The sequence below is a fragment of the Hipposideros armiger genome, unplaced genomic scaffold (genome assembly GCF_001890085.2).
Source record: "Hipposideros armiger isolate ML-2016 unplaced genomic scaffold, ASM189008v1 scaffold_281, whole genome shotgun sequence".
Taxonomy (NCBI): domain Eukaryota; kingdom Metazoa; phylum Chordata; class Mammalia; order Chiroptera; family Hipposideridae; genus Hipposideros; species Hipposideros armiger.
The window spans coordinates 642619-661224 of NW_017731631.1; the positions used below are offsets into that span (position 1 = coordinate 642619).

At 34.1% G+C, this 18606-nt stretch overlaps 1 protein-coding gene across 10 annotated transcripts in view; it reads right to left on the reverse strand.

Moving 5' to 3' along the window:
* STAG2 (STAG2 cohesin complex component) overlaps positions 1 to 18606 on the reverse strand; it is a 141169-nt gene that overhangs the window by 29677 nt on the left and 92886 nt on the right. For all 10 annotated transcript variants that reach the window (XM_019657915.1, XM_019657916.1, XM_019657910.1 and 7 more), the window contains 12 exons: positions 14375 to 14482; positions 13365 to 13476; positions 12642 to 12759; positions 12117 to 12220; positions 10627 to 10719; positions 10180 to 10269; positions 9377 to 9580; positions 6234 to 6304; positions 5829 to 5916; positions 5659 to 5739; positions 3589 to 3681; positions 724 to 898 (listed from right to left, as the gene is read on the reverse strand). In XM_019657915.1, the coding sequence (XP_019513460.1) occupies positions 724 to 898; positions 3589 to 3681; positions 5659 to 5739; positions 5829 to 5916; positions 6234 to 6304; positions 9377 to 9580; positions 10180 to 10269; positions 10627 to 10719; positions 12117 to 12220; positions 12642 to 12759; positions 13365 to 13476; positions 14375 to 14482 (1337 nt within the window). The remainder of the gene's footprint in view (positions 1 to 723; positions 899 to 3588; positions 3682 to 5658; positions 5740 to 5828; positions 5917 to 6233; positions 6305 to 9376; positions 9581 to 10179; positions 10270 to 10626; positions 10720 to 12116; positions 12221 to 12641; positions 12760 to 13364; positions 13477 to 14374; positions 14483 to 18606) is intronic.

Consider the following 18606-nt stretch of genomic DNA (forward strand, 5'->3'; position numbering starts at 1 on the left):
TATATATTGATATACACACATTGATGTTATATTGTCCTTCAAGTATACCTTCAAATTAAATAAAAACCCAGAAATTAGCCACCAAATACTATCTGTTTTTGCATGACCACTGCTTTCCTTACGTAAGGCATCTGTGTATACAATTAGGGTTTGAAGAGAAACTTAACCCTAGGCAAGGGTGATTCGATCATTTTCCTGTGAACATTCTGTACTGGCCCAGACTTTTATAGAATAATTTCAACCTTTTTCTAACATTGAGAAATTACAGTTTAACACCCTCACTAAAATATGAGAACCTATCTTATGAAAGTATATAACAAAAACATCACTTAAACACTTTATTCTGCTCATATTCCCTGAATACTGGTATTACTAATGATTAAGAGGAAGAGGGAATAAATTTTACTGAGTACCTACCACATGCGCAGCCACAGTACGAGTTACTTTGCTCAATTTCATTAATTCACACAGTTCCGTAAGGTAGCCACAAATTCAAAAGACAGGCTCAGGGCTAGTGAGAAGTGAAGATCTCACTCCAAAGCCTATGCTCTGTGATATCACTTTGTCTTTACAGTGTTACAAGAAACGAACACAAATGTGCTGGAATATGTACCTGTGCTTCATGTTTTAAAAATAAAATATCAAATAGTAGTGCAACATTTGAAATCATGGATAGTTAAATTTATGATGGATACACACATTTAACAAAAAACTGACAATTACCTGCACTATTATTATCATCATCCTGTTCAATGAAGACATGATCCAGAATAAAGCTGAGCAACTCAGATTGCAATGAAGAATCAGGGGTGTAAACTAATGGTTCTAACATGTCACGACCTCCTGACATAATCTGATGGCTGAAGATCATCAGAATATCGCACAGAATAGTGAAGGCCTATAAAAAAAAGGTATAGTGTGCTATAAGCCAAGGTTTCTCACCAAGTGCAACAAGTAACATACATATTTAACACAGAAATAAAATCCAACTTTCTGTATTTGGAACTCTTCAAGAAAAATACATGCTTATAAATTTTCCTATGATTTTAAAGCTGAGGAGTGTAGTTTCTGTAACAATGACTACTAACATTTGCATCATGCTTTACTAACTACAAGGTCATTTCACAAATATTCTATTATTTATTTATTTTTATTTTTAGCAACTTTAAATGACTTATGCAATGTTAACACTACGAAAACATGCAGTCAAGACTCAGTCTCAGGTTTTCTGACTCCAAATCCCACACTCTACACTATATACCACAATGCCTTGTGGCATACATTCTCAAATATGAAATAATGTATAAACCTGGTACCATTCTTTTCTTCCATGGAAGATAAAACTTATATCAAGGAGATGAATATCTCCTAGAAGATCTCTTAGAAGAGAGATCACTAAGTTTATGGTACTTTTTATGCACTCTCATTGTTAATATGTGTGTGGTGAATAAGTAGAAAAAACGTAACAAATATGGGCTTGCTTATCAGGCAAACCTGACAGTATCATAATGAACATAAAGCTAAAGTTACATTTCATGGAGTTTAATAAAAACTCTACCAGGAGTTTTAAATGGAGTCAAACACTGGTAAAATTAGCCAGAAGGTAACCGGGAAAAGTTATGTTAGGAAGGGATAATGAGAATATAAATTGGGGGTCACAAAGTCAATAGAAAATTACATTTAGAAACAGATTATTATACAGAGCAGATCTTAATAATAGTTTTGCCTTTTTGGAACTAACCACATTTACTTTTTTCTCCTTACTTTATGCTTTTACCTCTTCTTTCAGTCTCTTCTTATTTTACTACTGTAGTAGTAATTTATATCTACCAGAATATTTTGAGTTTATAAAACCTTTTGCAATCTACATGGTAAAGATACAAAGTGGTAAGCATGGTGATACTTATTAATTAGGTGAACTGGGAGGTCAAGTGAGCCAATCGAAACGTATTTCTAGAAACTTGTTAGAAAGACTAACACACAAGTTATTTAATGACCAAATCATCTCCAAGGCCTGAGCAATAGATTATATTGGAGGTTACACAGAATGACCCATAAGGAACTATGTGTTAATACTGTAAAAAATAGGACTATTAAGCTGAATATCTTAGTGGCATATAAAATATATCAAGTAATATATTATGTATTAAGTTTGTATTATCAGTGCATACTTATTAAAATCCTATTCTAAGGGTTTAACTCTAAACTCAGTTTACTACCTTCAGAAATTTTGTTTCTTTCATCTGAATTGTAGAAATGAAAATTAAAGTTCCAAATCCTTGATTGCTACGATACAAAACTACATACTTAAAACCGAAGAGAATTCAGCAATGTAATAACCATGGCAATATACTTCATACTTTTGCAAGAATAAAAGGTAAATCCAGTAATTGGATCTTGGCCATTTAATATATTTTAATTTATTTGTGGCCAAGCATATATGTATGGGAGAGACAAAAGAAGTTGAAAATAAGAAAAACTAGACCAGCAGTTAGGTATTAAATACTCAACATAAAAGGAACTGCTGAAAATAGCAATTATGATGACCGCTGGAGCTCTACCCCAAGATACAAAGGTTAAGGAGGTGAAAAAACAAACTTGAAATCACCATAAGCATTTCGACTATAATTATTATTTCTTATAAAATGATCACAAAATCATCTTCCCCACAGAAGCATTTAAAGAAGCATTTGTGTCCAAAAAAAGCTTAATCTTCTATCAGGGAATTAGAACTCAATAGGCTCTTAGTCCCGGGGTCAGAATTCATTTTCTGGGAAAACTACCTTTGGCACCAGGTAACAATATACAGAGGGTGACAAAAAATGTATACACATTTTAAGAAAGGAAAAAAATATTAAAATTGTAATACTCAATATATACCAAAAACAAAAAATAAATATAAGTCACGATTCACTCCTGCAATTGCAAGAGGTGCTCAAAGTGGTTACCATCAGCGTCCAGACACTTAGGATTACGGCCAACTACTGCTTGAGCAACACTGACCAAAGTGTCCATTTGTATATATTGGGTTGTCTGAAAAGTCATGATGCATTTTTAAAACAATACATATTTTTGACACCCCTGGTATTTCCAAAATGAGAAAGTTGGCAGCAATAGAATCACAAGGGCATACGGGATACAAAGGTAAAACTTTGAAGGCTGGGAAGTGGTTTTCTGACAAAGTTCACAGAAGGAAAAATAACTCACAGTCAGGACAAGCAAGAACGTCAATATCTGGTAATATTTTCAGATGAGAAAACGAAATGGACTTTTCCTCAATGAGGCATACTTGTTATACACTTGTTGCTTTCAGAAATAATGTTTGTAATTTCATACAACTAATTTGTATATATGGGTCTGTTTATCAAGTGTGTAATAAAGAAACAATAACACAGAATAACTACAGTGTAAGGGTAACCCATAAACGCCATATGAAATTAATACATTAATTTATTTTTTAAGCATGGTATACATGGACAAATAGAAGATATTTCTACTTTGCTCAATCTCAGTATTAAATTTTCTATATTAGTTCAGATATTTATTAAGGTTGCTTACAAAAGATTGCTATCTATAGTAATTACTAACCTGTTCCTTAACAGTAGTATTCACGTTGGTCAGGTAATGCTGACATATCTGACAGAATACCCTCATCTGTTTCTTTAAACGCAGCAAGTCCTCCTTGAAAACATTTAATATTTTAAAATACTGTATAAAAACTCAGTATTTAAGATATTTAAATTATATAAACATTATTATATTTAACTATTTTAACTGTTTGAACATTAGGTCTAAATTCTTCTTTATAATTTATCAGAAAGGAACACAAAAAGAAATTAAATCACTTTTTAAAAAAATCTCAACAAATTGCAGCCTTAAAAATATCAGGTATATTAATGGATAATATCCTAAGTGGTCTGGGTCCTTCAGAATGAGAAAACTTATTTGACTATATACAGCTATCTTTAATAAATCTATTATCTCAGAATGCTTAAAGAGTAAAGATTTATGCTCCATCCTCATTTTGTAATTTGAAGGGTAGACAACAGATGAATGGAAGAAATTATTTTTTTAAAAAAAGAGCAGCACCTTTCTTTTCTATTTGAAGGATATTGGTTATACTTTTTTAAAAACAGAGAGTGACAAAAGTAAGTTTTGTGGTAGTACTCCAATTAAACAAAATTAAATGTCTCGTAAACTTACACTAAACAGATCAAGCTTTTTCTTGCATTTTCTCTACTTCTAAATATTTACCAGTTAATTTAAAATAGAAAACTATTCTATAAAAATCATCCACATTAATTTATTTACGGTATAACCTTTGGCCCATCTTCTAATACTGAATGCCAAATGATATAGTATCAATTTGGTATACATTAACAGACAACTTAAAAATCTGTTTAACTTGGAGATCAATTTTGTGAAAAAAAATTCAATGAAGCTTCAGCATAATTCTGTATTCAATAACATTCATTTTATATGCTTTTTCCTCTACTAAAAGTATTACCTTTTTCCCATTTTAATTTTTAACTCAGTACTTTTAACAAAGATGAACAATCATATTTACTAATATGGCCACTGCTCCTACTGTAAGATTGATATTGAGTTAAATAAACTTCTTGGGTGTTTGACAAAAAGTACATGTTAAAAACAAAACTATATTGCTTTTTCAAGGCAGAAATATCCATTTGTAGATATAACAGCATCTTGTGCTTAAAAGCTCAGAGAATTTCTAAGCATTTACAATTTTTCTGTGGTTTTTATGTAAAACAAACTTATTGTCAAGAGGATGCCTTTTTGAGGAAAACACCTATAAACAACTAATTCTATAACTTCTAGAAATTGCTGAATATTTATAAAAATGTGCTGAAATAATATGTAAGGCAACATCTACGGCTACAAGTACAATGTTTCAAAGCTTCCAATTTACAAACAGAAAAAGCAGTACTGTTTATCTCAGTTACTAAACAACACATCAAGAATTACCACTAGATACAATTTTGAAAGTTCTAAGACCTAGTAGCTGTTCGATTACACTCAACCAGAGAGTGATTTATCAATTTGGAACATCAGTTGAGAGTTCCTGAGTACGAAAACAAGGGGATCCCAAAATAATGCCAAGGCATAAGAAAATCTAGGGGCAGGCTGGCTGAGTGGCTCAGTTGGTTAAGAGCTCGCGCAAGAGTGCGAGCTCTGAGTAACAGCTGTTTGATGCCCAGCCAGAGGTGAGCTGCCTGCAGGGCTCAGCTAAAAAAAAAAAAAGAAAATCTAGGGGCAACTGATTTGCTATCATCAATTTGTGTAATCCAACAGCTGTACCTGCTTGTTTCAAGGCTCTTGGTCATCATTGACAAACTCTGTATTTCTATTAGTTACTCAATACTTGAGAATAATATGGAAATCCATAAATTGTGCCACCTTCAAATGTGAACAATTTTAAATTTAAAATCATACCCTGAAGCAAAACATATTAATGTTCTTTCACTAAATATACATCAAACTACAAACACAACTATTTTTCAAAGCACACATACCTAACTGGTAGTTCAGAATAAGCAAGACTTTGTTGAAATAAATTGGTCCTATTAAAAGTATAAGTTTGCTGAAAAGAGTTAATGATATTTAATCTAATAAAAACTCCACTGAACCACGACAAACCTTTGTAGAGCTGCTTTCAGTTATCTTTGCAAGCTGCCAAAGGATTACATAGTGAGTACATTGCAGTGCGTGAATAACAATCTGTAAAAAGAACCAAAAAATACAGGTTAAAAAAAGTCACAAGTCTTCATTCTCAAAGTTAAGTATGTAACTTGTAAATAAATAAAAACCTGCTCAGGCATGTCTCCATTTTCAATTCCGGTTTTCAAAAGTTTGTAATTACAAGCAAATAAATCCCACTTTGAAAGATCATGGGCACTGCAAAAAAGAATTAAGTTATATTAAAAAGTTAAGCTTAATCACATTGGTTTTGGACTTCAGTTTTAACAGAATGCTGTTAAAGTAAATACAGTAAACTTTATAACATGCATCCGCAATCAACAAATGCGTATTTTTAAAAAGTATGTTAGTTGATACTTGGTCAGCCATTCTCCAATTCAAAATATGACTCTACCAAGTACATTTTCCTCCAAAGCACAAGCAATCTAGCAAAGATTCTGATAACATTATAACCGCAAAGCATGCAAGTAATTTTTCTACTTTTAAGAAGTCAAAAACTTTAAGATCCAACTTACTTATGAAAAGCAGTGATTCTCTTCAATGTAGACAATACCTGGTATGCATCATCTTCATCAGGTTCTTCACCCTATGAATATTAATTAAACAACATTAAACATTAATGACCACCAAAGTGAAACATCCCAGGCTATCACATTGATGATACCACCATTAAAATAAAGAATAACCTGATAAAAATGTCAAATTAACTTTGTCATTCAATACCTAAATTTGGCCAAATTTAAAGCAATATGGCTGGAGTACTGAGTCAACATAGGCACATTACACCCAAGAGAGAAAAAGTGATTGACATTCTCCCTTTTTCCTTTAGGTAACCTTGACACAGAACTATGAAGAATTCTGCTTTTTTTACAGTAATAAATGCATTAGTACTATACAGGAAAATATATTCGAGGACGAGCAAGAGATCATAAAGACAACACCTAAAAGACAAAACCTACGTGAACAAAATAGAGCACTCAAGCAAGATATATAAGACCAATCACAATTAATTTGGAAAAAATCCTCTGAATTAGGACTACGAGGTATGACAATTAAGGTCGTGAACTCATCCTAGAAAAAGTGCTACATACCTCATTGCTAAATATCACTACAGATACCCCCAAAGAACACCCCTTGGGAAGCTAGGCACCAACACCAGCGCCTAGTCCACCCTTCAAAGCAATTTTGGAACTCTTTTTCTGGAATGGCTATCACAGCTGTCGCCATATTACCGTTGATGTCCTGAATGTCATCAAAATGTCTTCCTTTCAGTATCTCCTTTATCTTCGGGTAAAGAAAGTCATTGGGGGCCAGATCAGGTGAGTAGGGAGGGTGTTCCAATACAGTTATTTGTTCACTGGCTAAAAAGTCCATCACAGACAGTGGCGTGTGAGCTGGTGTATTGTTGTGATGCAAGAACTCCTTTGGGACCATTTTTGCATACACATTTCTCATGCCATGATTTTAAGTGAAGATTTTCTGAACTGTTTCTCTATCAATGTTTACTTTGTCTCCTATGCTTCTCACAGTCAGCTGGTGATTTTGATACAGAATTTGACAAATTTTTGCAATGTTTTCGTCAGTTCTGCTTGTTACTGGCTGCCCTGGCCTCTCTTCATAAATGACGCATTCTCTCCCCTCAGAAAAACATTTAATCCATGTGTACACTGCCGTTTTCTTCATGGCATTATCCCCATAAACTTGGACTAACATATTCCTGATTTCACTTCCACTCTTTTCAAGTTTAACAAGAAACTTAATGTTTATTGGTTGCTCTAATTCAAGTTCATTCTTATCACCACAATGATGAACACCACTCAGCAAGGCAACGCCACACATCAACACAAGCACAGCTGAGAGACACTGATATACAAAGGTTATGAAACCTTACCGAGCTGTTTGTATGGTGCTGCCAATGGAAGAGCACAGTGGGAAGTTCACGAACTTAATTGTCACACCTCTTATATATGCTAGTCCTTTCTGGTAATCAACTTTACAATTTAGAGTAGTTTAAATTTTTGAAAATTTTATGACTTAATAAATGAAACATAAAGTTTGTAAAACACTATCAAACACTATATCTAAACCCGTGTCTCTCAAAACATGCCTAAGATGTTACTAAACTTTATTTTTTCTACAAAGTAAGTAATTCAACTTAACAAAACATTGCTTGATTTTTTTTTAGATTTTATTGGGGGAATTGGGGAAGGGGAATAGCCAAGTTGTTGTCCTTCAATCTTAGTTGTGGAGGGCGCAGCTAGCTTAGCTCCAAGTCCAGTCACCATCCAGCCACTTGGCAGCAGCTCATGGCCACTCAGCTCAAGGTACCATGTTCAATCTTAGTTGTGGGTGGGTGTAGCCCACCATCCCATGTGGAAGTCCAACCAGCAACCTTGGTGTTAGGAGCGCATGCTCTCACCAGCTGAGCCATCCTGCCACCTGTTGGAAGCTCAGTGGAAGCTCAGCTCGGGCGCAGCTCACTGGCCCATATGGGAATCAAACCGGCAACCCTGTTGCTCAGAACAACTGAACCACTCGGCAGGAACAACACTGCTTGATTTTTTTTGATATGACAGATTTATTTTTACTTAAAAATTGTATTCATTTTATTTGCTTTGCCCTTTTAATCTCTCAGTTCAACAGCTTAAGAGTAGCTTAGATTTTATACATTGAAATCGCTCTTCTAAAAAATTTGAACATTTGCAACAAACAATGCACCTTTTAAATCCATTGCCTGCACAATAGACTATTAACCCTCCAGATATATGCCCAAATTGTCCCATTGTAGCTTGATTTTTAAATTAACTTGTCCTAATCACTATCATCTCCAGGTAAGAGTAGAACCGATAAAAGTTTTAGTTAAGAATGTGATCACTGTACATCAACATATTTGCACAAACCCCCAATTAAGCAAAATTGAGTAAGCATGGAATCTTACACAAAAAAAAGTTAAAGAAGTAATTCCTAAACAAGAAACCTGGAAATTACAAAGTCCATATAATTTTCACAGCATTAATGATATAAGTGATGTAGAAAAGGCTAAATGCATTAATTTGAGAATTATAAATTTTTATTTTATGCAAATCCATTAAACTGTTAAAAGTGTATTTCCAGAAAAGACAAACATCACAATAAAAATACAAGTGTATCTGAGTGCTGCACTTTAAGGCTCTCCGGAAATACAATAGAACAACATAGGAAACCCCAAAATCAATAGTGACTATAACAGTAGTTTCTCAAGGCTTTATAATATCAAAGACCATAATTGCCTTTCCTCACTAACACTGCCAAAGCACTAAGAAATACTCTACTTTTTGAGGTTACATGACCACAGTACAGTCTAGCTCTATTTTCTGTTCCATTAACACCCTGTTCCCTAACAGCCTCTCATTCAACTAAACCCTGGGAACTTTGCAGATCGTTTCTTTAAAATATAAAAAAAAACAGGAAAAATGTCTGTTTTGTGTTCACCTTCCCCAAGTCACAGAGTTTTATCACCTTTTTATGTTGGTGGAGGAGTAAGAGTAGTATGATGAATCACAGAACAAAAAGTATGAACATCTTTTCAAAATGCTGCTAGGCATTATCACCAGGACTGGTGACTAATTTTGTCACCGAAGTGGAGGGGCCCAACTGACAAAATACTTGTAATATATACCTCTTGCAGAAAATCTTCTAGAAGCCGGTTAAATTTATCTGCCAACTCGTCTATCAGTTGACTTCTTGAAATATCTACTCTGTTGAAGATTGTGAACTCTTCATTACAGAGTGCATGGTAAGTTTTAGAACATGCTTCCAAAACATCTGTATCTGTGTGCTTCTCTACAATATTCCGGATCTGTCGTAATAAGGCATCCAAATGCTGCAAAATCAAAGTTTTTTTTTCCATTAAAACTAAGGTATATATGGTAGGCATAAAACAACTATACCACTGTGGAGAAAAGCCTCAAATAAATTAACTCTACAACCAGTAGAACATACATTTTAAGGTGTTTTTCTAGTCATGGTAAATAAATAAACTGACCCGCCCATACTCATTTTCCTCAACATTAACAGGAATAATAGCATATATTTTATAGGGCTTTGGTAAGGATTTTAATAGATATGAAGAACTTACAATAGTTTCTGGAACACAGTAAACGTATTCAATGCATATCAGCTGCTTTCGTTTTGTAATTGTTACTGTCCAGTTACCCACCCCTAATCTCCATTAATGATCAGTGATAATCACATAATGGCTAGAAATGAGAATATCGCTGTGGGCATGAATCAAAGGGAAGCCTAATTGTTGCTACTCTCCTAATCCAACTTATCTAAAATACCAAAGACAAATAAGGTGTGTTTCCTTTCAGATTAGTAATTACAAAATCATATTTTAAAAACATAAACAAACAATATGATGGGATGAACTAAACTAACAATTTTTCTCCATGGTATTTTTATACACAGAAAACACCATACCTTTTCTAATCGTCCAGTGGTGTATATTTCCAAATCAAAGTACTGAGGCAATTGCAACAAGTTAGTCACCTTTTCTGCATCTACAGAGTACTTTGAAATAAAAAAAAAATGTCAAAAACAACACAATAATGGTAAGTAAATATTATGATAAAATTCTGTGTAGCATTTCCAAACAAAACCTGTAATTTCTTTAAGATTTTTATTAAAATATAGCTAAGATACAATATTATATTAGTTTCCAGGTGTATATCATAGTTGTTCAATATTTATATATTTATATACCTAAAAAAGTGATCACTATAAGTTCAGCAACCATCTGACACTATACCATGCTATCATAATATTATTCACCATATTCCCTATGCTGTATATTACATCCCCATGTTTTATACCTGGAAATTTGAACTGTAATTTCTTACTAACATTCTGATATTGACACAAACTTACTTTAGCTAATAACTGAGGAAGGGCCACAGCAAAAAGTTCAGTGATTTTTGTCCTGTCATCTAACTGAGTCTTCTTCTCCTTTGCTGTCAGAACCTAAAGTAACACAACAACATTTTAAGTACTTATTTAGTCATTAACATTGTTAGGTAAGTAATTAAACTACATTTTAAATGATGGGCACAAAAATTCCTACTATAAACTTGAAATCTAAAAGTGACAGAATAACTTGCACATTGTAAGAAAAAGCCACCTGGGCCAGCCGAGTGGCTCAGTTGGTTAAGAGTTGGCTTGAGTGTGAGCTCTGAGCGACAGGGCCGCCGGTTCGATTCCCACATGGGCCAGTGATGCTGCACCCGATCTGAGCTGTAACTGAGCTGCCAACAGGTTGCAGGATCGCTCAGCTGGTTTAACAACAAGATTGCCTGTTTGATGATGGGCTACGCCCACCCCCAACTAAGACCGAACTCGGCATCTTGTGCTTAGAGGCCACGAGCTGCCGCCGGGCAGCCAGATGGTGACTGGCGCCCTCCACAACAAAGATTAAAGAACAACAACTTGGCTGGTCCCCTTCTTCAATTCCCCAACACTGTTCCCCTCCCCCAATTCCCCAATAAAATCTGTTAAAAAAAAAAGAAAAAGAAAAAGCCACCTAAAGTAACAACAACAACAAAAACTTTGAATAATTCTAGAGGCAAAATCAATACCTAATTAGAGTAACCAACTCTACATTTGAATGTAAGGAGAAGCAGTTAGGAACAGGAAATATAGTTTACGAGCTTATATAATAATGGGATTGAATAACAGCATTTCAGCCCACTCTAAGCTGTGGGCCATGATCGACGGGTTATGAATTCAACATAGTAAGTTACTACTAGCAATTAACAAACAGAAAAAGAATGTAGCACACACCATAAACTTCAGAATTGTTTGATGAAATTTTGTTTCAGTTACACACAAACTCACATGTATAGGTATGTACTAGGTCTCAATATAAAAATATATTTTTGTGTTTCACAATCAAAAAAAGTTTGAAAGCTTGTGGAACTGTTGGTCTACAAGGCAAATAGAATATGTGAACAACACAATAGTATATTAAAATCTAATCCCAGGAAATAAGAATTTCCCCATTTTAATGAATAATTATTGTTTTTTAATGTTTTTATTGTTTAAGAAAAATCAAATCTATAAATAAACCAGAACAGACAAATGCACCACTCTAAAATGATGCACTACATTCATTCCTGAAGACAAGAATGTCAATCACTGTATCTCCTATAGTAACTAATAATGTATCTTATGAAAGAAACTCAAATTTCCTAAATTCCTAATGCTTTAAAATTTACCTGTAACACATATTTATAAGCAAAGATCATCTGGAAAATAAAATATAAGATTAAAAAATTTTGGTTCTATGGTTACAAATAAGAATTTTATAAAAGATTATTGAAAAAAAATATATAGTTTAGAATACAGAAGATATATTGGCATACCCTTTTTCCTGTCCCTCTTCCCACGGGAGGATGGCATTCAGCTGCTTGTCTAATGGTACAAAGCATTATTTCAATCAGAGCACTCTCTTGTCTATCTGTTAGCGCTGAAAAGAAATCAGAGAAAGTTAACCTATTTCTTTTCCCTATATGCCATTTATAATTATTACATAACAGTTCCTTCTGCCTGTGACAGAATCTGACCTAATGTACTAAAGAAAATCCCACTGTTGTATCACAGAAAGGATTAAAACAAGTTAAACCTTGTTTGAATAATTCAAACATTACAAATCTGTACACCGATCCAATATTTGAACAAAGAAAATATGAACAGGCACAAAAAAAATTTCAGGAATACTGACATCTACGTCTTTTTACATAGCATAATATTCGTGTATAGAAACAAAATTATTCAGAGTAAGGTTTTCACTCAATTATTGTAACACTAAGAGATGAACAAATGGAGTAAGTAAAATCTATTTTCAAAACTGTCTAGACAACAAAAATACCCTAATTAAACATCCTTACCTTCTTCTCCACTAAGTGGTTCCTCCAGCAACAAGCTATTCATACATTCCCAGTCTTTCAGCAGCTCAGTAGCACAGTCCCACATGCTATCCACAAGGTATGCTGCATGCTCATGTAACTAAAATTTTAAAAAAACAATGTGTTCTTAGACAAACAGCATATTAGCCTTAACTCAAAAGAATGGAAACTTTGTGGACCATGTACAACCTCAAGCAGCAATCTGTTTTTTGAGGTCCGATGGAAGAAAGGACAGAGAACTAACTGCCTTAGATTACTGTGTATAAGTAAACCTTGTTAGGTAGTATCATTAAACATTTCTTTAAATAATCATTAAATCATTAACATGAAAATTCTTTTTGAAAAGGTTATATGCATGCATCTTTAGTGCCTATTTGGACTCAATATTACGTGAGCTAACTACTCTAATTATAAAATATACTATGGATTTATTTTAACTCAATGGTAGTGCTGATGGTTACTTAAAATATAAAGTACATGTTTACTTATCAATTCAATATATAAGGAAAGTATTTCTCTTCATTCTGTGAAGCTTAAATACCCCTAGAGCTTATCAACTCATTGTAGAGGACCAGCATTACCATGATGTCAATACCTGTCAAAAACATTTCAAATAAAGAAAAATATACAGAGACCAACATCCTGCATGAACAGAGGGAATAGCCTCAAAAAACTGGCCTAAGTATAAAATGAACATTAACTAACCTCACTTTCCAGAAAGAAAAAAACCAATGTCTTAACAAGGTTGGCATTTGGACCTTGTCGTCCCCTTCTTTTCATCAGTCCATCCTCCTCTGGATCTCTACGACTGAAGAGCCTGCGATCAATACAAAAGATTTACTTTTAAAACAAAAACCAATTATTTCCTAACCAGAAAAACAAAACAAATAAAGAAAACCTGTCTTGATTCCATATTTAAGCACCTAACAAAGGAGTAAATGGGAGCTGGGTGGGTACATTGTCCAACATTATGCCAAAGTAAATAATTGCTGTTAAGAATTTTCCGTTTTATACCTGATGGTACTTCCAAGCCCTCTTATATTAACTTCTCAAAATAATTTTACTGAGTTGTGAATTTTTCCTTTTAAAAACCTTGCTGCATTTTATGGAACCATTTCATTTCACGGAAGTATTACAATGACTAACCCATACCATTTATGCATATAAACCTATGATATTCTTCTCTTTAAAATTTAACTTATATTTTCCTACTATCCTTCTTGAACAATTATCTCTAAATCTGAACTTAGAGGCCTCTTTCTATGGATATCATGTGGGGGTTTTCCTTATAAATAACAAAAGAGAACTATCACTGGATAACAATAAATAGAAACTGTAGTATGAAAGTTTAACATCATATACTCTTTCTAATAAATGCTTCACCCCAAATGGGCGTGTTTTTCAGGGGAGTTGACATCAGAGAAAAGAGGGAAAAATTAGGAAGAGGTCAGTCTTAACATTATAGTATAGATAGGTATATTTAATGTAACCATGTACATTTGCCTTTGAAGATTTAACTTAAATAAATCAAAGGAATTGGTGAAGGAAAGTGAAAACTTTTAAAGGAAATATTTGTAAAATGTGAAAGTTTTAATTTGACCTATACTGAATAGTTACAAAAATAAGTTACATATATTTTAATGTGAATTATAACACAATAAATTACTGTCCTAAAAGTACACTTTCGAAAATGAATAACAGAAATATAGATTTACTTTTTGTAGAGAAATTCTCCAGCTGCTACTGCTACGGGTCGATGAGCTGAATAAACCAGATGATAGACATTTTCACAATCTTCTGCAGTAAGAACTTCTTCACTACTCCTAAAAAGAAATAAGCAAAAGCAGTTTTTTTTACTAATGCCAAAATTTTAAGCATATTTAGTACAAAATCTACGCTCATACTTTCATTAACTTGTGTTAAGACAAATGAAACGGGAGAAATCTGTTTGATTATTTGATTATAATCTGTCAGTAAGAGCTTGCCCTGACAAAAGAGCTGAGTATTTTGTTAACATCTAAGATCAATGGAGGTAAAATTAAGAGACAATTAAGTAAAAACATATATGGTATATGGGAAGTAATAATGTGACAAGCATACTAATGGGAAATAAAGAAAAAACAATATAAACTAATGTAGAAAATAAAGTGCTGGCACACTAAGAGCTTAGAGTTAATTATAGAGAATGCTGCATATATTTCATAGTAATATTAAGGAAAGAGACAATATTGGAGCATTAAAATATACTAATGCCCCAGATATTACACGGTGATGAAGAATATTTCATCCACCATATACTGAATGCCATATAAGGCAATAGAAATTGATTTACTAATTATTTAAAATGTAAGTGCTAAAGGCCTTCAATTACAATCTATCGTTTGAAAAATTTCACTAAAATGTAGTGCTCATTTTCTTGATCTTATTTTAAAGAACAAAATCAACCTAATAAAATCTTCTTGGTAAATGAAAGCAGTTATTAGGCCCATCAACCACAGTACCCAGGGTAAACCTGGTTGGGTTCTTCTCTTGTGGACTCTGCATTCAAATTCCTGGCCTCTTGCACCTCTTTCCCTTCTACATTGTGAGATAAACAATCTGGGTTTTTACCATCATATGTAAATTAAGAATCATGGGACCACCATCAGAGAGAAAAGCCTAAGTACACTAGATGGTTAGGTGAGGATCTCAGATGCTTTTTGATTTTCTCCTCTACTCAAGGTTTCCAGAAGTGTGATGTCTAAGGAAATATTACTTCTTTTTGAGAGAAACAAAACTAAAACATTAAAATTTCAAATAGCATTTTGATTTAAATTACTCTATGTATAATACTGGATCATTTTTTTAAAAATCACTTGTTATAAACAAACATATTAAAAATATATGAGGGCCGGCCGAGTGGCGCGATGGTTAAGAGCTGGCTTGGGACGCCAGAGGGCCCCGGTTCGGATCCCACATATGAGGGCCAGTGACACTGCCCTCCGCAGCTAAGATGCTGAACAACAGCTCAACCTGGAGCTGGGCCTGCTGTGAGTCACCGGCAACGGCGTAGGCTGCAGTCCCTGTGGCAGTGGGTTGCCATGGGCTACCGTGAGCGGCCAGCAGCCACAGTGAGCGGCCGTCCAGAAGCCGGCGACTGATCTGCTTCGCCCGGGAAGAGCACAATGATGGTGCCAACTTGGGCCAGTGAAGCAACGTCCTCCACAAGTAGACTGAAGAACAAAACGACAGCAACTTGTCTGTTCCCCTTCCCCCAATTCCCCAGCACTGTTCCCCTACCCCAATTCCCTAATAAAATCTTTAAAAAATATGAAAAAGACATATTGAATCACAGCAGTTAAAGTATAATAGATGTGTAGTAGTTTACTCATTTTAACTGTATGGTAAGGAATGTTCATTAGAAGTTCCAGTTATTAGTTATATACATAGCTGAACCAACATAAATGGCTATCACCCTTCATAAAAATATCAGTGTCAGAAACAAGGAAAAATTGGCTATAAGGTATTAAGGAAAAAGGAAGAAGAAATTACAGAAATATATGTAAAGTACTATTATGTTCATACGTATTTCAGGATTTTTTCAATATTTTTAATAACATTTTAAAAATTAAAGAAAAATACAATAATGAACACTGCTCAAAATGCCCCCCAGTTAAGTGAATTCTCAGAAAATATCAGTACACCTAGAGATGCCTTCTTGTTAATGACTACAACGTAGTCATTTTTGTATAACTGTGGATAGATACTGACAAAGTTTTCTCCAAGAGTTTCTATCAACTTATAGTCCCATCAATAATGTATAAGGGCCTGTTTCTGCATAGTCTCAACAACACAGTAGATTACCAAACACTTTTGTATCTCAAGCAATTTGTAAAAAATGGCCTCATTTTAATATACATTTCTCTAAAGTGTGGCTAAACACCTTTTCATATGTTTACATTTTTATTTTGGGTAAGTTCGCAGGAGAGGGTTTACTGGATCATATAGTAATTCTATTCTTAATTTTCTGAGGAACCTCCACACTGCCTTCCATAGAGGCTGCACTTATCTGCATTCCCACCAATATTGTCCGAGGGTTCCTTTTTCTCCAGCCTTTCCAACACATTATTTTTGTCTTGTTGATGATAACCATTTTAACAGATTTGAGGATGTATCTCATTGTGTATTCACCCAAAAATCTGAAAACATTTATCTGTGAAGATACATGTGTTCCGATGTTCATTGCAGCTTTATTTACAATGCTAAGACATGGAAACAACCAAAGTGGCCTTCGATAGATGATTGGATAAAGATGTGGACACAATGGAATACTATTCTGCCATAAAAGATGAAATAGTGCCATTTGCAAAAACATGGATGGATCTTGAGGTCGTTATGCGAAGTGAAATAAGTCATACAGAAAAAGTCGAGAACCATATGATTTCACTGATATGTGGGATATAAAACTGAAAGCAACAAAAGAATGAGACAAATAAAAATTCATAGACACATACAATAGTCTAGTGGTTACTAGAGGGAATGGGAGGAGGGGGATGGTAGATGAAGGTAAACAGGATCAAATATACAGTTATGGAAGGAGAACTGACTCTGGATGGTGAACACACAATGTGATACATAGATGATGTATTACAGAACTGTACACTTGAAACCTATGTAACTTTACTAACCACTGTCACCCCAATAAGCTTTAATTAAAAAAAATTTATTTTCTTTCCTGTCAATAATCTGGTTACTAATGTTTGACTACTATCCTATTGGTTTCTGTTCATTTGTTTGAGTTTATGGTATTTTATGTAATACAGACATTTAAAATTTTATATGTAAATTCAATGATTTTTTTCTACAAATAACTCATAGTTTATTGATCATATTACATGACTATAATGAATAAACAACTAATTAACACAAAATTAGTTTAGAATACATGCTTAGAAACTTCAAAGAATATGCCTAATAATTTACATGTTAAAAGGAAGCTACAATGAAATTACAACATATTTATAATTAAGCAATATCAAAACTAATATATCGCAGCAATTTTGGAATGCAGCCAAAATGGGACTTATAGGAAAATTTGTAGCTTCAAAAATTTCTTCTTTAAAAATTTGAAAATAAATGAATAAAATGTTTACCTTGAGGGACTAGAAGAACAACAACATCTTAAACTTAAAGAAGGTAGAAGAAGAAAGTACTTTAGATTAGAATTTAAATTAATGTAATAGATACATAGAAACAGTAGAGGATCAACAAAACTAAAAGTAACTTCTTCAAAAACTGAGAAAAAGACCAACTTCTAACAATGGCTAATGAAGCAGAAAGGAAAAGGCACAAATAAACACTATTAGGAATGAAAAAGTGCTTAAAATTATAACTACAATATACTTTTTTTTAATTTATTTTTTTAAGATTTTTATTGGGGAATTGGGGGATGGGAACAGCGCTGGGGAATTGGGGGAAGGGGAACAGACAAGTTGCTGTCCTTTTGTTCTTCAGTCTAGTTGTGGAGGACGTTGCTTCACTGGCCCAAGTTGGCACCATCATTGCCCTCTTCCCGGGCAATGCAGATCAGTCGCAGGCTTCTGGACGGCCGCTCACTGCAGCTGCTGGCCGCTCACGCTGGCTGCTGGCTACACACGGTAGCCCATGGCAACCCGCTGCCACAGGGGCTGCAGCTTATGCCACAGGCGACTCATGGCAGCCCAGCTCCAGATTGAGCTGTTGTCAACATCTTAGCTGTGGAGGGCAGCGTCAGTGGCCCGCATATGTGGAATCAGAACCAGGGCCCTCTGGAGTCCCAAGCCAGCTCTTAACTAATGTGCTACTTGGCTGGCCCTACTTTTATTTTTTAAATTATGATAATTTTACAAAAATGTCATCCCAGTAAACATGGCATAGAACTGGATGGTTTTTTAGAAAAAGATTAACTTACCAAATCTGACTCAAAGAG